At 40.1% G+C, this 19711-nt stretch overlaps 1 protein-coding gene across 4 annotated transcripts in view; it reads left to right on the top strand.

Annotated features, from left to right (window-relative positions):
• Positions 1-2249: 2249 nt before the first annotated feature.
• The window catches only part of WARS2 (tryptophanyl tRNA synthetase 2, mitochondrial), a 44376-nt gene continuing 26914 nt past the window's right edge, over positions 2250-19711 (top strand). For all 4 annotated transcript variants that reach the window (XM_054627824.2, XM_077174237.1, XM_077174238.1 and 1 more), the window contains exon 1: positions 2250-2630. In XM_054627824.2, coding sequence (XP_054483799.2) covers positions 2304-2630 — 327 coding nt within the window. In that variant the 5' untranslated portion in view covers positions 2250-2303. The remainder of the gene's footprint in view (positions 2631-19711) is intronic.

Here is a 19711-nt window from a genome sequence, read left to right on the forward strand (position 1 = left end):
TCTCCTCGGGGATTCTCAAGCCAGCCTCTTCCTCATCTTACCTGCCTTACACGTTCACACCGCTCTCCCTCTCTGCCTGCACCGAGAACATCCCATGCTTATTCTTCTACCCCTGCCTAGATTTCTGCCATAGCAGTGGGCTCTTCTTGTGTTAAACAGCTGTTGTAAATATTGTATTGATTTTTTTTTTTTTTGTTCAGGTTAAATAAAGATCTAAAAGTAATAACACAGGCTCAGTTCTTGTTAAAGAAAAAAATCCAACTTTAATTCAACCTATTACTTCAGTTTCGATTTGATTTCAGAACACGCTTTGCTTTAATAGAGTCCTATTATCTGTATGATCACGATGTTTTTAGTGTTATTTACAAGCTTGACAATATTTGTGACAACAGCATATTTAAACATAAATTATTCAGAATCTATTTCCAGATTCCCAGCAGCAGTATTGAGCAGGAAAAAGCACAGCTCACCATACAACTCTACTATAATGGGTACTTTTGAAGACCTGTCATCTGATCAGCCCTTAGCCATTTCATGTATGTTTATCAGAAATCTCTGTGATACTAAGTCAAAGGTACTACAAAAGTCAAAAGTCTCAAAAATTTCACCTTTTATTGTTCCATTTATTAACTCAAATTCCAATAACCTTGAAAATTAGCACTAATGCTTTCTCAGCAGTATTAACTTCATCTTCATTTTTTAGTTTATTGCTGAATTCTACATAGTTTTTTTCTTCATAATTTTGACTCAAACCAATATTTAACTTATTGATTTATAACCACATTATAATATTGATATTTATCAGATTCTCCCTAAAGCTTTCTAAAGCTTTCTCCCTGGTAAACATATTGGAAAAAGATTTTTGGTTTGAATTATCTGCAACTGAAAAATTTTCTTAACGTTTTCTTATCACATTACATCAATATTCTTCACAACTTTTTGAAGGTAAGTTTATATTCCATTTGTCTCCAGCATCATGCTCTTCATGGCATCAGTTTAAGACAGCTCTACCTGCTCCATTTAGTCTCCAAAAGAGATTAGTTCTAGTTGGGAGATGGGGTAGGGCAGCTGTCCATCCCTCCCACCATCAGGGATACTGCCTAATGCTCCACTCAGATCATATCTTCAGTCTCACATTAGTGAAGCAGCCACAGGCTTTTGTCCAACCATTTTTAGGTCTTAGAACTAGAAAATCTCAAAACATTCAATTTTTCAGCTTCTTCCCTGATGTTTCCCACGTCGAGTTTCACGTCATTTTTGTCTAGTTATGTTCTCAAAAAAGGCTGATACATTTTTCCTGAAACACTGAAAAAAACCATCAAAGATGAACATCATACATAGAAGTTTTCAGCTCAAATTATGCAAAATATTTATAGTGATGATGCAAATGATGAAAAAATTATATATATTATTTCTGAGAACAAGTAGAAGTTCTTAAAAAATCAAATCAATTTTTTACAATTTGTATCAGAGCAGTGCCTGGGGACGTAAATTAAGATTATACTCTTATGTACTAAGCACTCTTCATATATGGTTTTAAAATAAAAAAAATTGTCACTAATCAATGCATCAAAGTGAAAATAAATAAGCAGTTATGTAAATCTATAGAGTGTTTAACTTTTAAACCCAGATTTTAGAGTTGGGAACATTCCATAACAATATCCTCAGTGACAGGGTTGGAGTGGGCTACTGGAAATAATCACCAGTCCAATGCACGGTGCCACTGGTAACAGAGCTACAAGTGCTCCTTCTTTCCTGATGGCTGGTTTGTTTTCCCAGAGGCTGCAACAGCAGATTCCCACAGACACTGTCTCACATGTTTGCAGACCTGCAGAAGAGCTTGGGTTCGCATCACCGGGACACTGGCAACAAGCCTTTTGCGGCTTCCCAGCCTGGGCATTGAACTGGGGAGAAATGAACTGGGGAGAAACCAGGCACCTTTTGCACAGGAGCTGTGAAGACGAGTTCATGTACAACTTCCTCAGGAACTTGCCATACCTCATTAATAACTTCGGTGCTTCTCGCTTTGGTTCTATTACGTGGCGCAATGGAAGAGACATGGCACAAAGACTGGATTTGGGGACACGCTGCGTCTGAGGTGCTGGACAGCGAGAGCTGCTACTGCCTCGGCTTTCGGGCAGAGCAGAGCAGACTGAGGGCAGAAAGCAGCTTGGGGGGTTTCTGCGGGGGCTGGCTTTAGTTAGTTTGACAGGACATGGAGAGGCGGGCACTTTCCAGCAGCGGCCTCGCTGCCTATCTCTCCGTGGAAAAGCTGCCGTGGGCAAGCCCAGGCAGCCGGAAGGATGCAGGGGTGGAGGAGGCCTCGGATGGGACGCGCTGCTGAGAGGAGCCGTTCCAAGGGCACCCCGCAGGTGAAGCAGCAACCATGGAATCCGGGAAGCGATGACCTTCACTCCCACAAGGGCCTGTGCCCATGCCGCTGCCAGCGCCGCCCCTTCCCGGTAACCGCGCCCCGCCAGCGGCCGCTTCCGCACCGCGCCTGCGGGACATGCGCGGAACCTGCGGGGCTCCTGCCCCGTGTCCCTCCCCCCCGCCTCTTCCTTCCCGCCTTTGCCATGGCGACACCGAGTGGCCTGATCCGGGCCCTACACCGCGGGACCCTCGGCCAGGTAACCGGCCTGGGGCATCTCCCCCGCCGCTTCCCGGTGTGCCCGGCCTGGGACGAGCCCCGCGCTCCAGCCGCGGCGCCATCCCGCCCCGTGCCGCGGGCCGGCTCCGCGCATGCGCAGAGCGGGGGGCGCGGGGCGGGGCTGGGCCGGCTCTGCCTCCCCTCAGGGAGCCGCGCTCCCCGCCGGCATTCCCGGTTCTCTGTCTGTCTCTTCCGCTTCTCGACTCGTCATTCCCGCTTCCCGGCTGGTTCTCGCTGGCTCCGCTCAGCCGTAGGGGCACTCGGGGAGCGGGAGAGAGGGAGGCCTGAGCCGGCAAGTGCCGGCTGCGGTACCGCTGGGGTTGTGCGAGGTTTCAGCGTTGGTCTTTGCTTCTTGCCTTTCGATTTGAAATGCACCTACTGTCTACAAACTCCTGTCTTCTACAGCAGGAAGGAAGAAACCAAACCTCATAAGTGTCTGAATGGATGTATGTCAGCCCCTCCCCTTGGTACTTGCACGACCTCAACCGGGTGTAGTGTTTGAATTTCTTTAATATATTTGGGATTTTCACTGTAACCCATCAGGAGCCTTCCCCGCTCTCATTTCCCCCCATTCTATTAGCAAATTGAAATAAAGGGGCAACTGATTGCTTTGATTGTATTTTGTAAGATAACCTCAAGCAATCAGCCAGGTCAGGTAAGTATATATTCAGTGTCATCTTCGTAGGCAGCCTCCTTCATAGTTTTACACCTATGAATGGTTTGCCTTAGAAATCTAAATTTTTCTGTAGCTCGTAGCCTTGTTTTTAAAATAAGTGGAAGAATTTGATGACAGTAGTACTAACATTGCATCATTTTAGAGAATGTTTCCCCTAGTTGGACAATTGGCTTTTTCATTAAAATCTTGCTTTTGGCATGTCATCCAAATCCTGGATAGTATGGTATGTTTCAATAATGGAACACATTATTCAGAATGGTTGCCAGAGTAGATATGTCTCATATTACTTGTGAGAAGAAATAGGGTAAGCAGAAGATCAAAGATTCCTTTCCGTTTCATGGTGTAACCTGTATTGTCTGTGATTTTGCAGCAAGTGGGTTCTGTTATTCTCAGCCATGGAGTTGATATTTTGAGCGCATCAAGCTGTAACACACACTAATGCACAAAAAGTTGGTGTATATGGTAGTGAACCGGGTAAACTACACATTGCAGGACTATTTCAGAACCAGGATTCTTAAAATTAAAAAGTCAAGGCATATTTCATTTTGTTCTAAAACAGCTGATGACCTTGATTCTGCCCTTTCTATTGAGGAGGTAGAGAGAAAGCAAAAGAGGAAGATTATGCCATATGAAGCTCTGATAACTGATATTTCACTTAGCAGCTGTGTTCTTCCTATTAGTTGTTAGTGTGAGGCAGAAGTAAGGTTTCTGCTTAAATGAATTCTGAAACAAAAAATATATATTTAAGACTATGTTGAATTGTAGCAATATAAAAGAGCTAAAGAATCTCAATGTGGCATCCTCAATAAGCTTGTTGGGTGTTTCCATGTCTTGAGGTGCTTTAATTTCATTTCATGTGCCTAAGTCTTCTTAGATTTCTCACACTTAAAATGTGAACAGTTACACTGCCCCTGTAATATGCAGCAAAGCAGGTCTGCCAAAGATACCTCAAACCACTCATTATTTTTAGAACTCAAATGTTCCTTGAAAAATGTTGAAAGGATTTGAATATGCTTATCTTTCCTGATGCAAATGGTGACTCTTTTGGCTCTGTTCAGTATCACAACAGATGCCCTCCCCTGCTTTCATTCCTCCAGCAAAGAAATCTCATTTTTCTTGCATAATAAAGAAATGTGCTCTGAGTGAACATGGCTCATGTTGTATTTTAATATTTACTCTGATGTGCATTTCTTTGCGACCTCTGAGTCACCTATCAGGTCAAGATTACTTACCAGGTGCTTTATAGCCTGCTTGCTGTTGCCATGATGTCTTAAAGGTGTGATAGGTCTGAAAATGTAATTCCTTCCTGTTATTCTTTAATGTTTTCATTAAAAAAATAAATAAATAAAACCCCCACAAAGTTAGTGTTGCTTCACAGATTCACAGAGTATTCTGGGTTGGAAGGGACCCACAAGGATCATCCAGTTCAACTCTTAAGTAAAACCCATATGGGAATTGAAGCCACAACCCTGGTGTTATTAGCACCGTGCTCTGACCAGCTTTGTGTAGCTTCAGGTCACCCACACTCAAGTAACAGCAGTAATTTAAGTTGTTCCTCTGGTGCTAAATTTGCAAGTCCAGTGTGTTGTGGGATTTTGTCCCTTTTCTCTCTCACTTTTAAGTCCCCTCTTATGTCTGTCTGGAAAGAATTGCACTGGAATTGCAGTGGTACTTTCACTGCATCTTCAAAAGAATTGAGGAGGAAAAGTGGCTTCCTTGTTTGCGCTCTTCCTGTTGCCAGGCTGGACTCGGGAGTGGTCCAGCTACTACAATAGACAAATTGGAACAGATCATGTATTTGCTGCCTGCTAATGAGGAATATTCAAATTTCAAGCTGGGAAAAAAAAGTTTGCCTTCAAGCTTGAGCAGTGTGTCTACTGGCACCCTTATAGTTTTGATGTTTAAGTGTTCAATAATGCAGTCATAGTCACCAGAAGACATAATTTATGTGGCTTCAGCTTTGTTTCACTGTAGTGCACAGTTCATCCCTCTGCTTGATTTACCATGCTGTGGAAAAGTTGCTCTGTACATTTTGTTTTACATATTCCTAGCACACAACTTAAATATGTAGGCATAATAAATGTGATTAAGAAGAAAGTAATGTTTTGTTGGAGAGATTAATTACATTTGGGGTATCTTAACTTTTAAGAGCTTTCTTTCAAATTCCCTGATTTACTGTTCTTCAGTGCTCTCTAAGCCAGGGTTATAGAAAGTCATTTCATCAAGTCTGTTTCTTTGATGAGACACTCTTAAAAATGGCAGCTACAGGAACTCCAGGGAATTACTGATAAAATCATGAGAAATCCAACTATGGCATAACCTGTCAGTAGGAAAATTTAATCTAAAATGAGTCAGTTGGTTGTTGGTGTATGTCCTGATGAAACATGGATTGGGTTTAGTCCTGGCTGCGAAGGGGAAGTAGAAGAATGGCAAGGTCTTGCTTTTGATGGTCTCATGCATCACTAGATGGCTTTCAAGACACTCAGCTGGAAGGACACATTTAGATGTTATTTGCCTTCAAGAAATCAGGAGTCTTGTGCATAATTTTTCTTTTCTAGTATCAGAGTAGCTATCACTATTACAATTACTGTAAGGATACTGTAATGCCTGTATTGCTTTTCTTCCTGAGAATATCCTTTAAAGAAAACAAGAACTTTTCATTTTGCTACCTTTTCTCCTACCCTAGACTTCCTCTTTGGTAGGAAAGCCTTGCCTTGCCTCCACACATGATCTGTTACAGTGTCTGTATTATTGTTGCTAAGCTGGACATTTTGATGTCCTACAACCTTCATCTCTTGTCAACTTTCAAGGAGCGATGCATCAGAAAGTGGATTCTCTGTTAGCATTATGTGGTACAGAACTGCATCTTCCAGCCATAAGTGTTGATGTTTTTTTACACAAAATCCTTTCCTCTTTGGTGCTAGAATTTAGGGGTTTTTGGTGTTTTTTGGGGTTTTTTTGTTTGTTTGTTTGGTGGTTTTTTTGTTGTTGTTTTTTTTTTTTCTGGCACTCCAAGTTGGATTTGGTGTAATGGAGCTCAGGACACTGACTCTAGTGCATGCTGTTCAGGTTATACAAAGAGAAAATGGTGAGTGTTGCACAGAAAATAACTCTGGTGAATGTTAAGTCAGGACCACTGACTAAGAACAGGATCTTCAAATCCAAGGAATCCAATATAGTGGTAATCTAAGCAGTTCATTTAGGAATGTATCTGTTTCTTTACCTGAGTCAATATCTATTAAAAAATACCACAGTATAAATCCCTGAATGTAGTTTCTCTGGTTTGCTTTACAGTGGCCAAAGGTGGTGCTAAAATCAAGAAGCCTTTACTGCATTTTCCCCTGCTGTGGCAGCCTAATGAGTCTCAAGGCCAGTCAGACTAGTCTGGCATGCCTTGCTCTTAGCAAATCCACATTTGCTGTTGTTTTCCTCTAGTTATCTTCTAGGGAATTGCAAAAGATGGATGGTGTTCACTGAGTATTGATGGTAAGCAGACTACTTCACAGACTGTTCCTCTTTTCCTGTATTTTTGAAGATGGGAATGCCATTTTTCCGTTTTTGGTTTTCTGATACTTTGCTGGGCTTCTGTGAACCTCAGTGATTCTGGCCAGTACTGTCGGTACTTTAAGAGGAGATCTTCAGATTGTTTGGGTCTGGTGAAATTTGATTTACTTTTTTTGAGGAAGTATTGTTCCTTCTGTATTCAGGCCACCTGATCACTATTTTTACTGTGCTAGTCATGTTAATGACTGGTCATGTTTCATATTTTTTAACAAAGATGGTTGTGAAAAAAAGGCATTTAGGTAAAAATTGAAGGGTTGTTTTGGAGAAGACCATTAAAATGCTTTTTACCAGATTGCAAATAAAATCTTCAAAATTTTTAGCTATGGTTACCATATGGGGCTGCAGAGAAAGGAAGTAACTGAAATTACCATACCCTAATCCTTAAGGATTTCAAAGATTGTAGTTAAAACTACAGTGGGAGAGAGAGCTTCATTTTCAGAATCATTCAGATGTGTTATGAATGAAATGCAAACAATTTAAATGCATCCATGTTCCCATCTTGAATTTGTTGCTGTCACATAGGGGTCACTTTGTTAACAATTAATGAAATGAGTCCCCAGGTGCATGTAACAAGCTGCACACATACACAGGTTACTGCAGCAGGTCAACTTCAGAATGCCTGTCCAGACACTTGTGGGCTGAAATTGATGGATGAGCAGGCAGATTTTTAAGTGCTTGCTCTGAATTTATGATTGTGACAGTCCCCTGTGTTGCATCTCTTTCTTCTAGAGAACATTAAGGTTGGAAGTAGCAAAATGGTTTTGACTGAGGAAAAAGGGCTGGAAATGCAAATACCCTTATGTTTCCTGGTGTCCAATATGGGCTGGTTAAATATATTGTAATATACAGGAGCTTTAGGAAAGATCGAAGTGATTTGAGAAATTCTTTTCAAGTAAGGTAGCCTCTATGTGGATTCATTTGTAGAAATCGGTGCCTTTTATTTTTTATTTCCTATTTTCCTGAATTTTAATATTTTTTACTATTGTTATTGGGCACAGATACTGAAAGTTATTTAGTTACTCAGATCCTTATGAAATCAACTAGATTTAGCAACATATTCCAGCCTTTGGATTAAAACTGGTGTTTTCTATTCGGGTTGGAATGGAAGTTTTTCCTAATCAGTCATTTGTTTTTATTCTAATCACTAACTAGCTAAATAAATAAATAGGTAAACAATAGCTATATAATATAAATATATTTAATCCTCTAGGGAGACTGGCTTTTTTTTCAGATAAAGCAGTGGAATAGTTCTTTATGCAAGAATGAAATCATTAGCTTTTGTATAATTTTCAGAATGGAAGGCAAGTTAGTACACTTAGTACACAGTGAGAATATACATTTCTTGGATTTTCACTGGATTTGAGAGATCTCAGGTTTCCACACAGATTTATTAGACTTCCAGTTGTAGAGAGACTTCTTGTGATTTGCCTTGCTTAGTGCCTTGTCTTTACTGGTTTTTGACCACTATTGTAGCTGCACAGAGAGAGCCCCACTGTAAACAGACATGAAGGATCTTTGAGGCGTGAACGGGTCCTATTCATTTCATAATGGAGTTCTAACAATAAAATCTGGCAAATATAGATTGTTTGAGCAGAAAACAGCCCTTTATTCTGGCATTTTGACAGGACTTGGGTAGAGTCCCTCCATTCTTTCCCCCTCTGGCCCTTGCTTTTAGTGTCTTGACTAAGCCTGTTTTTTCTCTTGAGAGACTTCTGATTTTATTAGTGAGTTTAATGAAGGATGCTACTCTGGCCATCGTGGATGTTGAAGTTTGGTGTGAATTTCTCCAGTGCGTATGCTGAACAAGCGTTGTGAGTCAGTCTGCAGCAGATCACCTCTGTTTCTAGACAGTAGACTGGGGTCCCATTTTAATGCTGGCTCATTGGCAGATAGAATTTCCATTTGCTAGTACAGCAAGTGCTATTCTAGACACTTAACAATTACTTTTTCCATGACACAAGTTGTGGTTTATGCTGCGACTCTAATGTTAGATGAACAAACATTTTGTGGAGTTCACTCAAATTGCAGCAGGATCAGAAGCTGAAGTGAAGAAAAACCCCAAGTCAGTTAAGTCCCCTTAGATCATAAATTTTTTTTAGTTTTGCTGTGTTTGTAATCAGTGAATTGAAATTGTTTTCCATTTGATTATTTGAGCCCTTGACTAACAGTATCATTCTTGGAAGCCCCAACTCAGACAAATCACATAGCAGATTTTATAATTTTCTCCTGTATCAGGCAAATCTATATATCCACTGGACAGGATTAAATGTATTTTTGCCCCATGAGATAGATATCCACCTTGAGAGTGCGCTGAAGTTCTTGTTGCATGGGAGAGGAAAGAGATACCTATTTGTATATAAGTATACCCACAAAAATAGACTATAAAATATATATACTTAGTTTTTCATTTCCCTCATTCGTGTGCTGAAATGTGATGATTGCTACCAGAAATGAAGTATCTGCTTTTACTTTTAGCTTCAAGTTCTTTGAAATATGCTAGGGCATGCATCTGCTCCTTGTAGCTGGACAAAGCAATAGAGTGGTGAAGTTGACCCAGTTGTTTCAGTGATGTCTGCACAATAACTGAATGAAGAATAAGTCTTGTGTGAAGTTTAAAAATAGGGGTTTCCTCAGTTTTCGTGGTGTTGCACATAGTTCATGTTATAAACCCTTCTATGCTTCATTGTATTTAGATTACACTTTCATAACTGTTCACACTAGGAATTTATTTTTGTTTAGGCTACCTGTATTGTTTATGGATAAGTGGTTTGGAGCTTTACAGTACAGATTAGAAGGTGAATTAAATGCTTCTTATTGGTATTTCAAAGCGTGGTAAACCCATTTCATTCACTTACGTAGGTGGGTGACAATATTTACATTTCTGTGCAGAAAGATCCTAGGGTGGATAGGGCTATATTTCCATTTTTGAAGCACAGAGTTTCTGTAAGATTCTTCCAATTCCCAGAAGTATTCAGAAGCTGAAAGGAGATGAAATTGCATGCATTCTCCATTCTGACAGATGGAACATGCATTGTTCTGAACCCCATCATTGTTGTTTCTGATTGCATACACTCTGTAACAATTGATTATTGTATATTGGTCTGTATAGTGTTGTCCTCAGTCTGGCTGACCTGTTAATCTCATTTGAAGGTTGTTGAACAGCGTTAAAAAAGAAAGTAAGCTGCAAAAGTCTTCACAACTTCCTAGTCTCACCATCATCTTTTCCTTTTGCTAGGTGCATAGTTCTGACTTTGAAATCTGTGTGTGATAGCTGTACCTTTGGAAAGATATAGTAGTGTTTCCATGTTAGTAAAAGATTCCAGGCTTCCTGATGATCTCACCTAAGATTCACATAGCAACTATTGCTGTCGTTTGCTTTCACACTTGTGGATGCTCCAATATCCCTGTCCTTTGGCAGTGAGATTGCTAAATCGCTTGTTTTGTCTTTATCCAACAGTTGGGAGCAGTTCTTTTCAGGGATTCTGCCTTAATCCTATGTCTCATGGACATTCACTTCTCTGCTTACCAGCATTGCTTTTTACATGAAAAACAGCAAAGAACTACAGGGAGGTACAAACTTTTAACAACAGAACCACGTTATGCTATCCTTCCTAAATATAATCTTTTTATAGCCACATCAAAGTTTCTTTCAAAGGTGGTCTTTGACTTCTTCTTGAATTGGGTTATCCATTTGCAAATATTTTTCTTGAAATCACATACTTGCCAAGATGTGGAAAGACTTTACTTAATAGGCATCCATAGGGTGCTTTCCGTTTGCATGGAAGAACAAAACAGTTTCAAACATTTCAAAGCCTCTTTGTTGCTTATGTAAAGGGAATGAGGGGTCCAGCCCTCTGAATTCCTGACTGAATCTCATTTTGCATCTCTGCTGGCAACAAATTAGCCCATGTAATTTCTGCAGTCAAGTTCACATTCTGCTCTTCATGCACTTCCACTGGAGTGTTTTGTTGGGTACTTTTTTTACGATATCTACATTTTAGATCTTTGCAGAGTTAAAGCAATGTCAGCACTCTGACTCTTGCTCATCAAGCATTAAGCCAGATCACAACAGCCAGAGGTGCTGTCACTCCCTCCAGAGTGATGACCATGAAACATTGTAAGTCTCCAGTATTCAGAATACTTGCCAATACCCAGAGAAAATGGAGCATTGTACATCTCTGGGATACTAACAGTAAAAACAATTGGCTTTTTTTACACTGATATACTCCATGTGGTACATCCAAACTGGGAGTTGGTGATTTGCATGGCTTTCTGTGGGCCAGTTTGAATAATACAGGTAAGTTAGCAAGGAACATCTCATCTCCTCTTTAGGACGAGAAAAACAGTGAGTGTCACACACAAACTAGGGAACTTTTCATTTGATGTTTCTGGCCTCAAGCTGTCTAATAAGCAAGTCACAGCTTGCTGTCGCCATTCTCATGCCACTTGGCTACATTCTCTTGACCTGAGCACAAATGAACACTTGTGTGTTCATTGTACCCCTCATCCATTGCTCATCTGTTGTTTGTCCTTTCTGTGGAAACAGCCCAGCCTGGGGATTTCAGGACCAACCTGCGACGATAACAACAGTCTGTGAGAATTGTCTAGCTCCAGAAAAAGTTTTTTAAATTCTCTAGAATTCCCTTATGCAAGTGTGATTATTATGTCTAAAAAACTTAAATTCATAGAATTCTCTCCAGTATAGACAAGGAGGATCAGCTGTAGCATTTTCTTTGTGCATGTGTGCATCATTAGGGAATTTACTGGGATTTCCACATTCTAAGGCCTCTCAACATCCATCAGGTGGTTTTAAAACTTTTCTATTCACCTGAGATGAATTTCATGCTGTGACCACAAGGTGAAAGTTTTTGAACAGCTGTGTTAATTTTGGCCCCATGTGGAACAAAGCCAACTTTTCCGTGCTACAGGAAATTGCCAAATAAAATAATGGAGAGGAAATGAACTACTCTTTGAGTTTCTAGGACAATATTCTGAAGAAATGTAGTAATTCCAAACAAAAAGTAGTTTTTAAAAAATATCCTTCTAGATGTAAGTTGATATTCTTTGTTTATATCCCATAGGGCAATCTTAGTAGCAAGCTGACTCCTCACTTGAAGAAAATATATAAAAAAATACAATAAAATCTCTTTCAGCTAGAGGTCAGAGAGAGAGCAAGAGTAATCAGATGGTTTTAAGAGATTTGGATACTACTGTGATCAAAAACATAAAACTTCTCTAATTTCTCTGTGAGGGAAGTATTTAGTTGTGGGGGCATTGTTTAGCCTTCTGTTTTGTTTTGCTTCAAGATGGTTAAGGTTTTGGTACTTAGAAGAGTGTAATATATTAAAATCACAGCAACCTTTCATATATCAAATAGTCTATAATTTATAAATATATTACACTTTTCACTGCATTTTGATAGTTCCACATGTATCTTGTAGCAAAATAAACAACAAAATAATTGTTCACTTGTTGCTATTACATTTATTTTGTTGAGCAATGTATATTTCTATATGCGGGTGTGTGCCAGTTTATAGGTGTTAAATGTTAACTTGTATTTCCCATCTTTCAACAACATAGAATGGTTTTTCAAAGCTTGTCAGTGTTCAGCTGCTATCAGTGAAAAGGCCTCAATTCTTCCATTTTTGTTTAATGCAGTTAGAAGGAGTTGAATCTTGAACTGCCATGAGATCTAATCTATCTAAATAAAATTCTGATTCCTTTTCCGTCCTCTTTGGTCATCTCACTTTGGCTTTAATCATGCCTATGTAACACTATGGGCTCAGAGGACTAGAACAGACCCTGTTTGGGGTGATCCGTTGTTTCCCCTGGCCCAAAATAAAAATGAAGTGCCCATACATCTTTATCAACATACAACATCTTTATTTGTTTATTTATTTATTAATAAAAAACCTCTCTAAGCACTCATCTGAAATGTTTTGTTTTTCTTACTCTTGGAAACTTTTCTTTACATTTGATCTGAATCTTTCTCTACTTCATCTTAAGCTCATTGTTTAACACCTTTTACTTTCACAGTCTTCCTTCCACTGGACTAAAAAGCCTTTGGACTTTTCCTCTTTTTTAATTGGGTCACTCATTGGACTTGGTTGAAATTCTATGGCGTCTCTCTACCACTCTTTTGAAGTACAGGACCTAAAACTATCCAACTTCTGCAACTTGAGGCCATCCTCATCCTGACTAAATTGAGCAAATTGTTTTCTGTCTCCTGGATTTTCATCCTATTCATATATACCTGTGCAATTTTTGGTGTAGTTAGTAATGTGGTGGTTTTGGAGCTGCATGATATTGATTCATGCTCACCTTTTAAAATATTACAAACCTCAGACTCTGTTCTGTACTTGTTGCCTGGACAGCTGTTCTCCTTCCTGTATTTATGTGGTTGAGTAGACTTTTCTGTATAAATCTGTGTACTTTTGCCTGGTAAATAGCATAATGTTTTTTCAGACCATTTCTTTGCTTTGTAAAGATTATTTTGAGCTCTTACCATCCTTCCAACTTTGTTTTGTCTGCAGATTTAATGAATATTCCTTTTCATCATCTAGATTTCGTATTTTGAGATACAAAGATATCAAATTTACCAGCACAAAACCCTGAAAAACTGTATTTGATATATCTTTCCCCAACCACTGTAAACCATCAATAAGTGCTGTTTTCAGGATATTTTTTTTCTCTCGAGTTTCACCCCAGTGAATAATATTGTATTCAAGGTGCTATTTCTCTATCTTGTTGGAAACTGAGATAGTATTGGAATTTAATGAAAAGTAGGATATAACCTTTAGTATTTAATTTCTATTCTAGCATCTCTTGTGCTGTTGCAGGCTATCAGTGTTTTTGAGAGGTACCAGTTCTTGATAAATACTGATGTCTTCTGTTATTTCTGTAATTTCTTTGCAGTTCATTATTTGTTCCTGTATCTTTCCAGGAACTGAAGTTGAGCTGACTGATACAGAGTAACTCCATGAGGTTGCAGAGTGGAACACAAGGTTCTCTGTGATCTCCCTGGCCTGGTGCTTCCATGCCAGTGTGCTTTGTGGGGCTGCATATGGATCAGAAAGAAGCCAAACCTGATGGATGCTTTGGGCAGCTGCTTCCAGGAAGCACCTGTGCCTGAAAACTTTTTAAATTGTTGCTGGTTCAACTACGTTGTTCAATGAACAGTCAACTACTTTTTATATGGATTTGTATCTTAGGGGTGTTCTTCACAGTGTAACAAAGGTAGTCCTGCCTATCCCTGTCCTTTTCCCTGGTGCCATCTCTTCCAAGCAATGCCTGCAGTACTGGAACTGTCAAATTCTCAGCTTTTGAGCATTAAGTGTATCATCTGATGGTTTTGGAAGCAGTGTGTATCAATCTGACCTTGCCTTGCCTGTCTGGCCAGAATGTTCCTGCTGATGGTTCAGGCTTAGCTCCTGCTGCAGCTTCCTGTCAGTGAGGCAATCAGGGTTAAGGTTGCATCAGGCATTATCTGAGGCCGTTAATTGCAGCTCTGTGCACGCCTTTGAAACCCAGGAGGTGCAGAAGTAGTGCATGTTTCAGTGTGCATTAGACCTCTGTAGCTGGGTTATGGCTCACCTCTGAACAGGAGCTTTAGCATGCTGTCCTTCAAGTTGATGTGGAGAACTGTAAGGAGCACAGCAGGAAAAATAAAAACCACCAGGCTGTGTCCTTGCTAAGGAAGGCATTGTGGTTTAGGGTAAGGTTGGTGGCCACTGTTGGCTGCATGCAGACCCAGTGCTTCATTCCTTCACCAGCTCTGCAGAAATCTTAGCACAGGTTCTTGTCCCAGGCCTCTGCAGAGAACTGGAGCCAGCTCTTCTGAGCCACGAGGCTGCTGGCTTCCTCCAGGTCCCTCACCAGAGGTTGTATCCCCTGTTCCACTCCCCACGGGAGGGGAGGGTCCGTGGCTGCCTCAGGTCCGGAGGAACCTTGTGGTGTGTGGTGGCAGAGCTGTGGCAGCCTGGCTGTAGATAATGCTCGGGTCTGTCAGTGCAGCTGTCATTAGCACCGGGAGTGGCACGTGGGGCTCATAAAGCAAATGAGAGAATCCACTTGCGGGATGCAGCGAGCCACATGAAAGGAGCCATTTGCTGAGTCATCTGTACCAAGGCAGCGTGAGAGGGCAGCCTAACCCAGCCGCAGCTTCATTGAGTTCTTTTGCTACCCCTAGAGGCAGAGTTAAATTTATAGGGTGGGGTTAGTATGTGCTGTAAATGTTCCTCCTTCCAATGTGTTTTTCATTTGAAATATAAATATTAAAGTCCTACTGAAGTTTGAGTGCATTTGACATTCAAGAAAGGGATACTAGGCAGTTCTGTTTAAATCTTAATTTAGTTCAGTTTCTGGGCAATGTTAATCTTTACTCAGAAGCTATTTATCTGAAAACTTGCTCTGGTATAAATATGTTTCTTTCTAATTTAATGTTAGATCTTTAGTCTCTCATTTTAAGAATTAAGCATGTTGAAATAGCATTTGTACCAGATGAATTTGACATATTAAATGATCAGATCAAAATAAGCACGTTTAAAAGTTTCTACAGCAAGTTTGCAGAGAAGTAATTGCATTAAAAACAATAAAGGAAACAAAGTATGTAATACATATGTTGCTCCTAAGTTTTCCTTTTCCTTCATTTTTTTTCTTTCTGTAACAACATTAATACTTGAATTGTCGCAATTAGGCTTTAAAATTTATGCTTTAGCTCGTAAAATGTGACTCGTCTGGCTTCCCTTCATTTTGCTGCTTAATAACTGTCTCAAGACAGGTTTTGCTAAGCCAGTGTTAACAGATGAGCATATTATTTTAGCAACCAGAGCTTTGAAGTTGCAAAGTATTAATAAGGGAAATAAAAAAATTGTAGACAGATGCAAAAGATGCAGTAGTTGGTGACTTTTGTCAGCCAAAGAATTTCTTTTGTCTCTAAGGCTGGAGCAAGGTTTTGGTTGTGTTGTTTTGGTTTTATTTTTCTTCCCTTTTTGATCCCTGTTGAGAGGATCTTCATGTTAGAAATTTCAAATTTTCCAGTTTTTGTGTTTTATGCATGTCTGTGTTTGCTTATGCTGCTCTTTCTTCCCTTTGACTTCCACATTTTCTTTTCGTCTGGCAAATTTGAACTCGCTTCAGCTTGGGACAGCTGGGGCAAAATGAATCCCCACAAATAAAATTATAACAAGAAGAGCGAAGTCTGTGAATGATCCTTTGCTGTTTCCTGAGTCGTTCCAGTGTCATTAATCAGCGCTGGTGCTGTGGAGCCTTGTGGTGTGTTATGTCGCCAGCACAGCAGCTTCTCCGTCCCTTTCCCCCACCCCCTGCGTGCCTACACAGTGGGGAAAACTAGAGAGGGAAGCCATCAATCTTCCCTGTCCTACATGTCAGCAGTGATTCTCCTGTCGACTTCCTGCTCTCTCTGTTGTGCCCACCACCTGTGTTTAGAATTAGCTCTGATGCTGTGGATCTCACTTGGCTCTTCACCTGTTCTGCCCCGACTAAATGGCTGTTCAAATAAAGCAGAGCAGCTAAATGCTGTGGCATGTGAATGGTAACCATCGGTGTGGCTTGGGGGGTGATTTCTGTTGCAGCTGCTCTTGTAATACTGTCATAATTTTTTGTAACATTGTGGGGTATGGGTCTAAAATCTCTTGCCTTTGTTTCAGCCCAGGGTGAGTTTGTGAGTCAGTATTATTTAGAAATTAAAATATTTATAAGTTATAATATAGATGGAGGCATAAGCCTATCTCTCATCTGTTAGGCTGCTGGTATAAAGTCATTAACAAAGTCCAAAGAAACTAGTTAGTCCAAAGCTTTGTCCTAACCTTCAGTCACTCCAAGGATATAATTAGCAAAAGCCTCCTTTGAATTTGATTTTGAAGACGTGTCTGTCTCCCCCATGACTGGGTAGATTGAGAAGCTGACAGTCACAGCCTCTGTATTTCTAGGGCAAGATTAATGTGATCATTTAATGGTTTGTTGTGTTAAACAATAGGTCTTAACTGGACTCCAACCAGCCACATTTTTATGTATGCTTTTATGTGATTTTATAACATGCCTGTGCCAAAATAAAAGGAGAAAACAATCCTGAGAATTGTTTGTTTACTGGCAGCTTTCTCCTACCTCCTTGAATGGGCGCTACATTTCTCTGTTTTTAAAACCCAAAGGAGACTAAAGCATAGGCATAAGGTTACCCTATAATTGTAGCTTGTCTGCTGTCATTTCAAGTGTGTGATGGCAATATTTATGTGGAGTTGTAAAGAAGACAGATTGTAAAGTTGTAAAGAAGACAGATTCTGAAAACCTATGTTTTGTGAAAGCTTTCACTTGATTTTATTTCTGTAACTTTTTGTGAAGGGGGAACAACTCATTTTACTACATATTTGAGATGCAGTTTTTTCTTGGCTGTACCAGGCAAATATGTGTATCCAACAGGTAAATAAATTCTTGTGTTCAGCAGTGACAGAATTCATAAAGCTAAACATGAAATGTATAGCCAGGACACCAAGAATTGTCTGTAACATGGGATGCTTGGATCTGCATGGATCTTTTCCTTTATCAGCTTTGGTGTATCTTCCAGTTCTGGCACATCTATCTCATGAGAGGGAATGATTGTGGTTTTGACTGCTGAATTGAGTCCTTGACAGTTGTAGCTCGCCTTCCATACAGAGAAAAGCTCTGCTTTGGTCCAAGAGAGCAGAATTGGATTTTTGGAAGCTGTCATCCTTCCTGTTTTGCATTGAAAATGAATATGGCCATGCTATAGGATGGCAGGACCAGATTTTAGCCATCCTACTCTGGGATAAGGATGTAATGCTTATTCCTGATTATTTGAGAGCATTTGGATGTTGATATTTTTTCAGTATAAGGAGTGGCAGTTGTTGATCTCATGACAAAAGGGAGGTTAGGTGAGAGAACACCTGAATCTTAATGGGTTTGGGGCCAAGCTTCATTCGGTAATGCAGCTGAGAAATGCACTGTGGTGTTTAGAATTGCCCTGCAGAGGTCTTTCAGAGAGAAAACAAATAGGTGCTAAGTCATCTGTTAGATGCAGCACTCTTAACAGGCATGAGGATTAACGTGCAGCACTGCTGGTGTAGGTGTACACACCACACAGAGTTAAACACACGAACAGCAGGCTCACACTGTGCTTACTACAGATGTCTGAATGAGTGAGTGCCTGTGGGCTGGAGCTGCATGTCTTGTGGCTTTCACTCTGCTCCATTGGGAAGTCTTCACTCCTTTTGTTTTTATCCTTTTCCAGCTCCAGTACTTTGGAGCACACAGCTCCCATCCCCTGACCTAACAGCTCCATTGAAATGCATTCCAGCCCCATGATTTCATGGTACCAGGCAGAAGTCCCCTGCCACGCTGCTATGCTGCCCGCTGCTTCTCACAGAGTGAACAAACAGGGAACATAAACTCTCTCCAAAGGAGCAATGTTCTTTGTATATTTTTAGTGCAAGAAATCCAAGATTCATTTGAGGGTGTTTTGTGTGGGCTTTTTTTAATATAGACTTCTGCTAACACAATGGAATATTTCATGCCACCCTGTTTGCTCTAACTTCTCGTGCTTTATGTTGTTAAATGGAATCAAAGGAGTTAAAGATGAAAGACTCCTAGTCAACTGGTCCCTCAGCTGGGAGCCAGTATGAGTTTGTTCTTTGTAATGGATTTGCCAATGCTTTACTCAGGTTCAGCCTAGCTCAGTTTTCATTATTGGAGTTACTTATTTCTGTGAATTCTCTACTTCAGGTTAAGTAATTGCTGAGCTTAAACTGAATATAATACTGCTACTGTTTGCTTCTAATGTTTCACTTGCTATTTATTGCCCTTGTACTGAACAAACCTTTTGTATTTGTTTACCATTTGAACATACAAAGCAACATTAAAGATATCATGCTTGCCTTCACAGGTATTCTCTTTAGTGGATAGAAAACTTGAGTCTTTCTTTATATGAAACTGTGTCCATTTGACATTGTACATTGTGTATTTTCTTTTCAACATGTAGCGTGTCACCAGATGCTAACTTATGTAGTATTGCAACAAACGTACCTTTCATTAGCTCATTGTTAGCCTTTGAATATTTGGAGTAAGTACAGTATTTGAACATACAGTTTATGCTGAGACACTGATGTCTTGTATTTTCTTGGTGAAAGACATTCTCAGACTGCCTGTTTAAATGCCACTATTGCATTTTTAAGTATTGAGTGTATTATACTCAGATTAAGGAACACAATTTTGCCAATACATCCAATATGTTCATAATAACATTATCTACAGACTGGACAGTGATCTGAGGAGTTGAAAAGGCAGATAATGAACCTGCTATGGGAAACATCCAAGGCAAGGACTGCAGCTGCAAAGGAACTGAGTCTGCCTGACTTGGGGACCAACAAAATTTCTAGACAGAACTGTTCTCCACAGGCTCAGAGTGTTGGCACTTCTTGGGTCAAGGTATTGGCACATGAGCTGATCTGTGCTGAGTGCACAGAAATTCCTATGCCCTGGTAGAACACACAGTTACCCCAGGGGGTGGAGCTTCTCCTGCACTGAAGTAGCACCAGCTTCAAGTCCCAGGGAAAAGAAGCAGTAACATTAGGAGACATGTCAGGTGATGCTGTCTTTTACTAGACTGAAGTTGGAAGATGTGCAAGTTTCTGCACTATGCTTTAACTTGGTCATCCTAAGATACTTTAATTGATCTTGGTCCATAGTGGATTTCTGGCACATGATAACATTTCTTAGCTTTTATAACCGTGCAGGTAAAATACATATTTTATATGAAGTGACTGGAGTCAAGGCCTTAACAGCTTAAT

The sequence above is a fragment of the Agelaius phoeniceus genome, chromosome 2, assembly GCF_051311805.1.
Source record: "Agelaius phoeniceus isolate bAgePho1 chromosome 2, bAgePho1.hap1, whole genome shotgun sequence".
NCBI lineage: Eukaryota > Metazoa > Chordata > Aves > Passeriformes > Icteridae > Agelaius > Agelaius phoeniceus.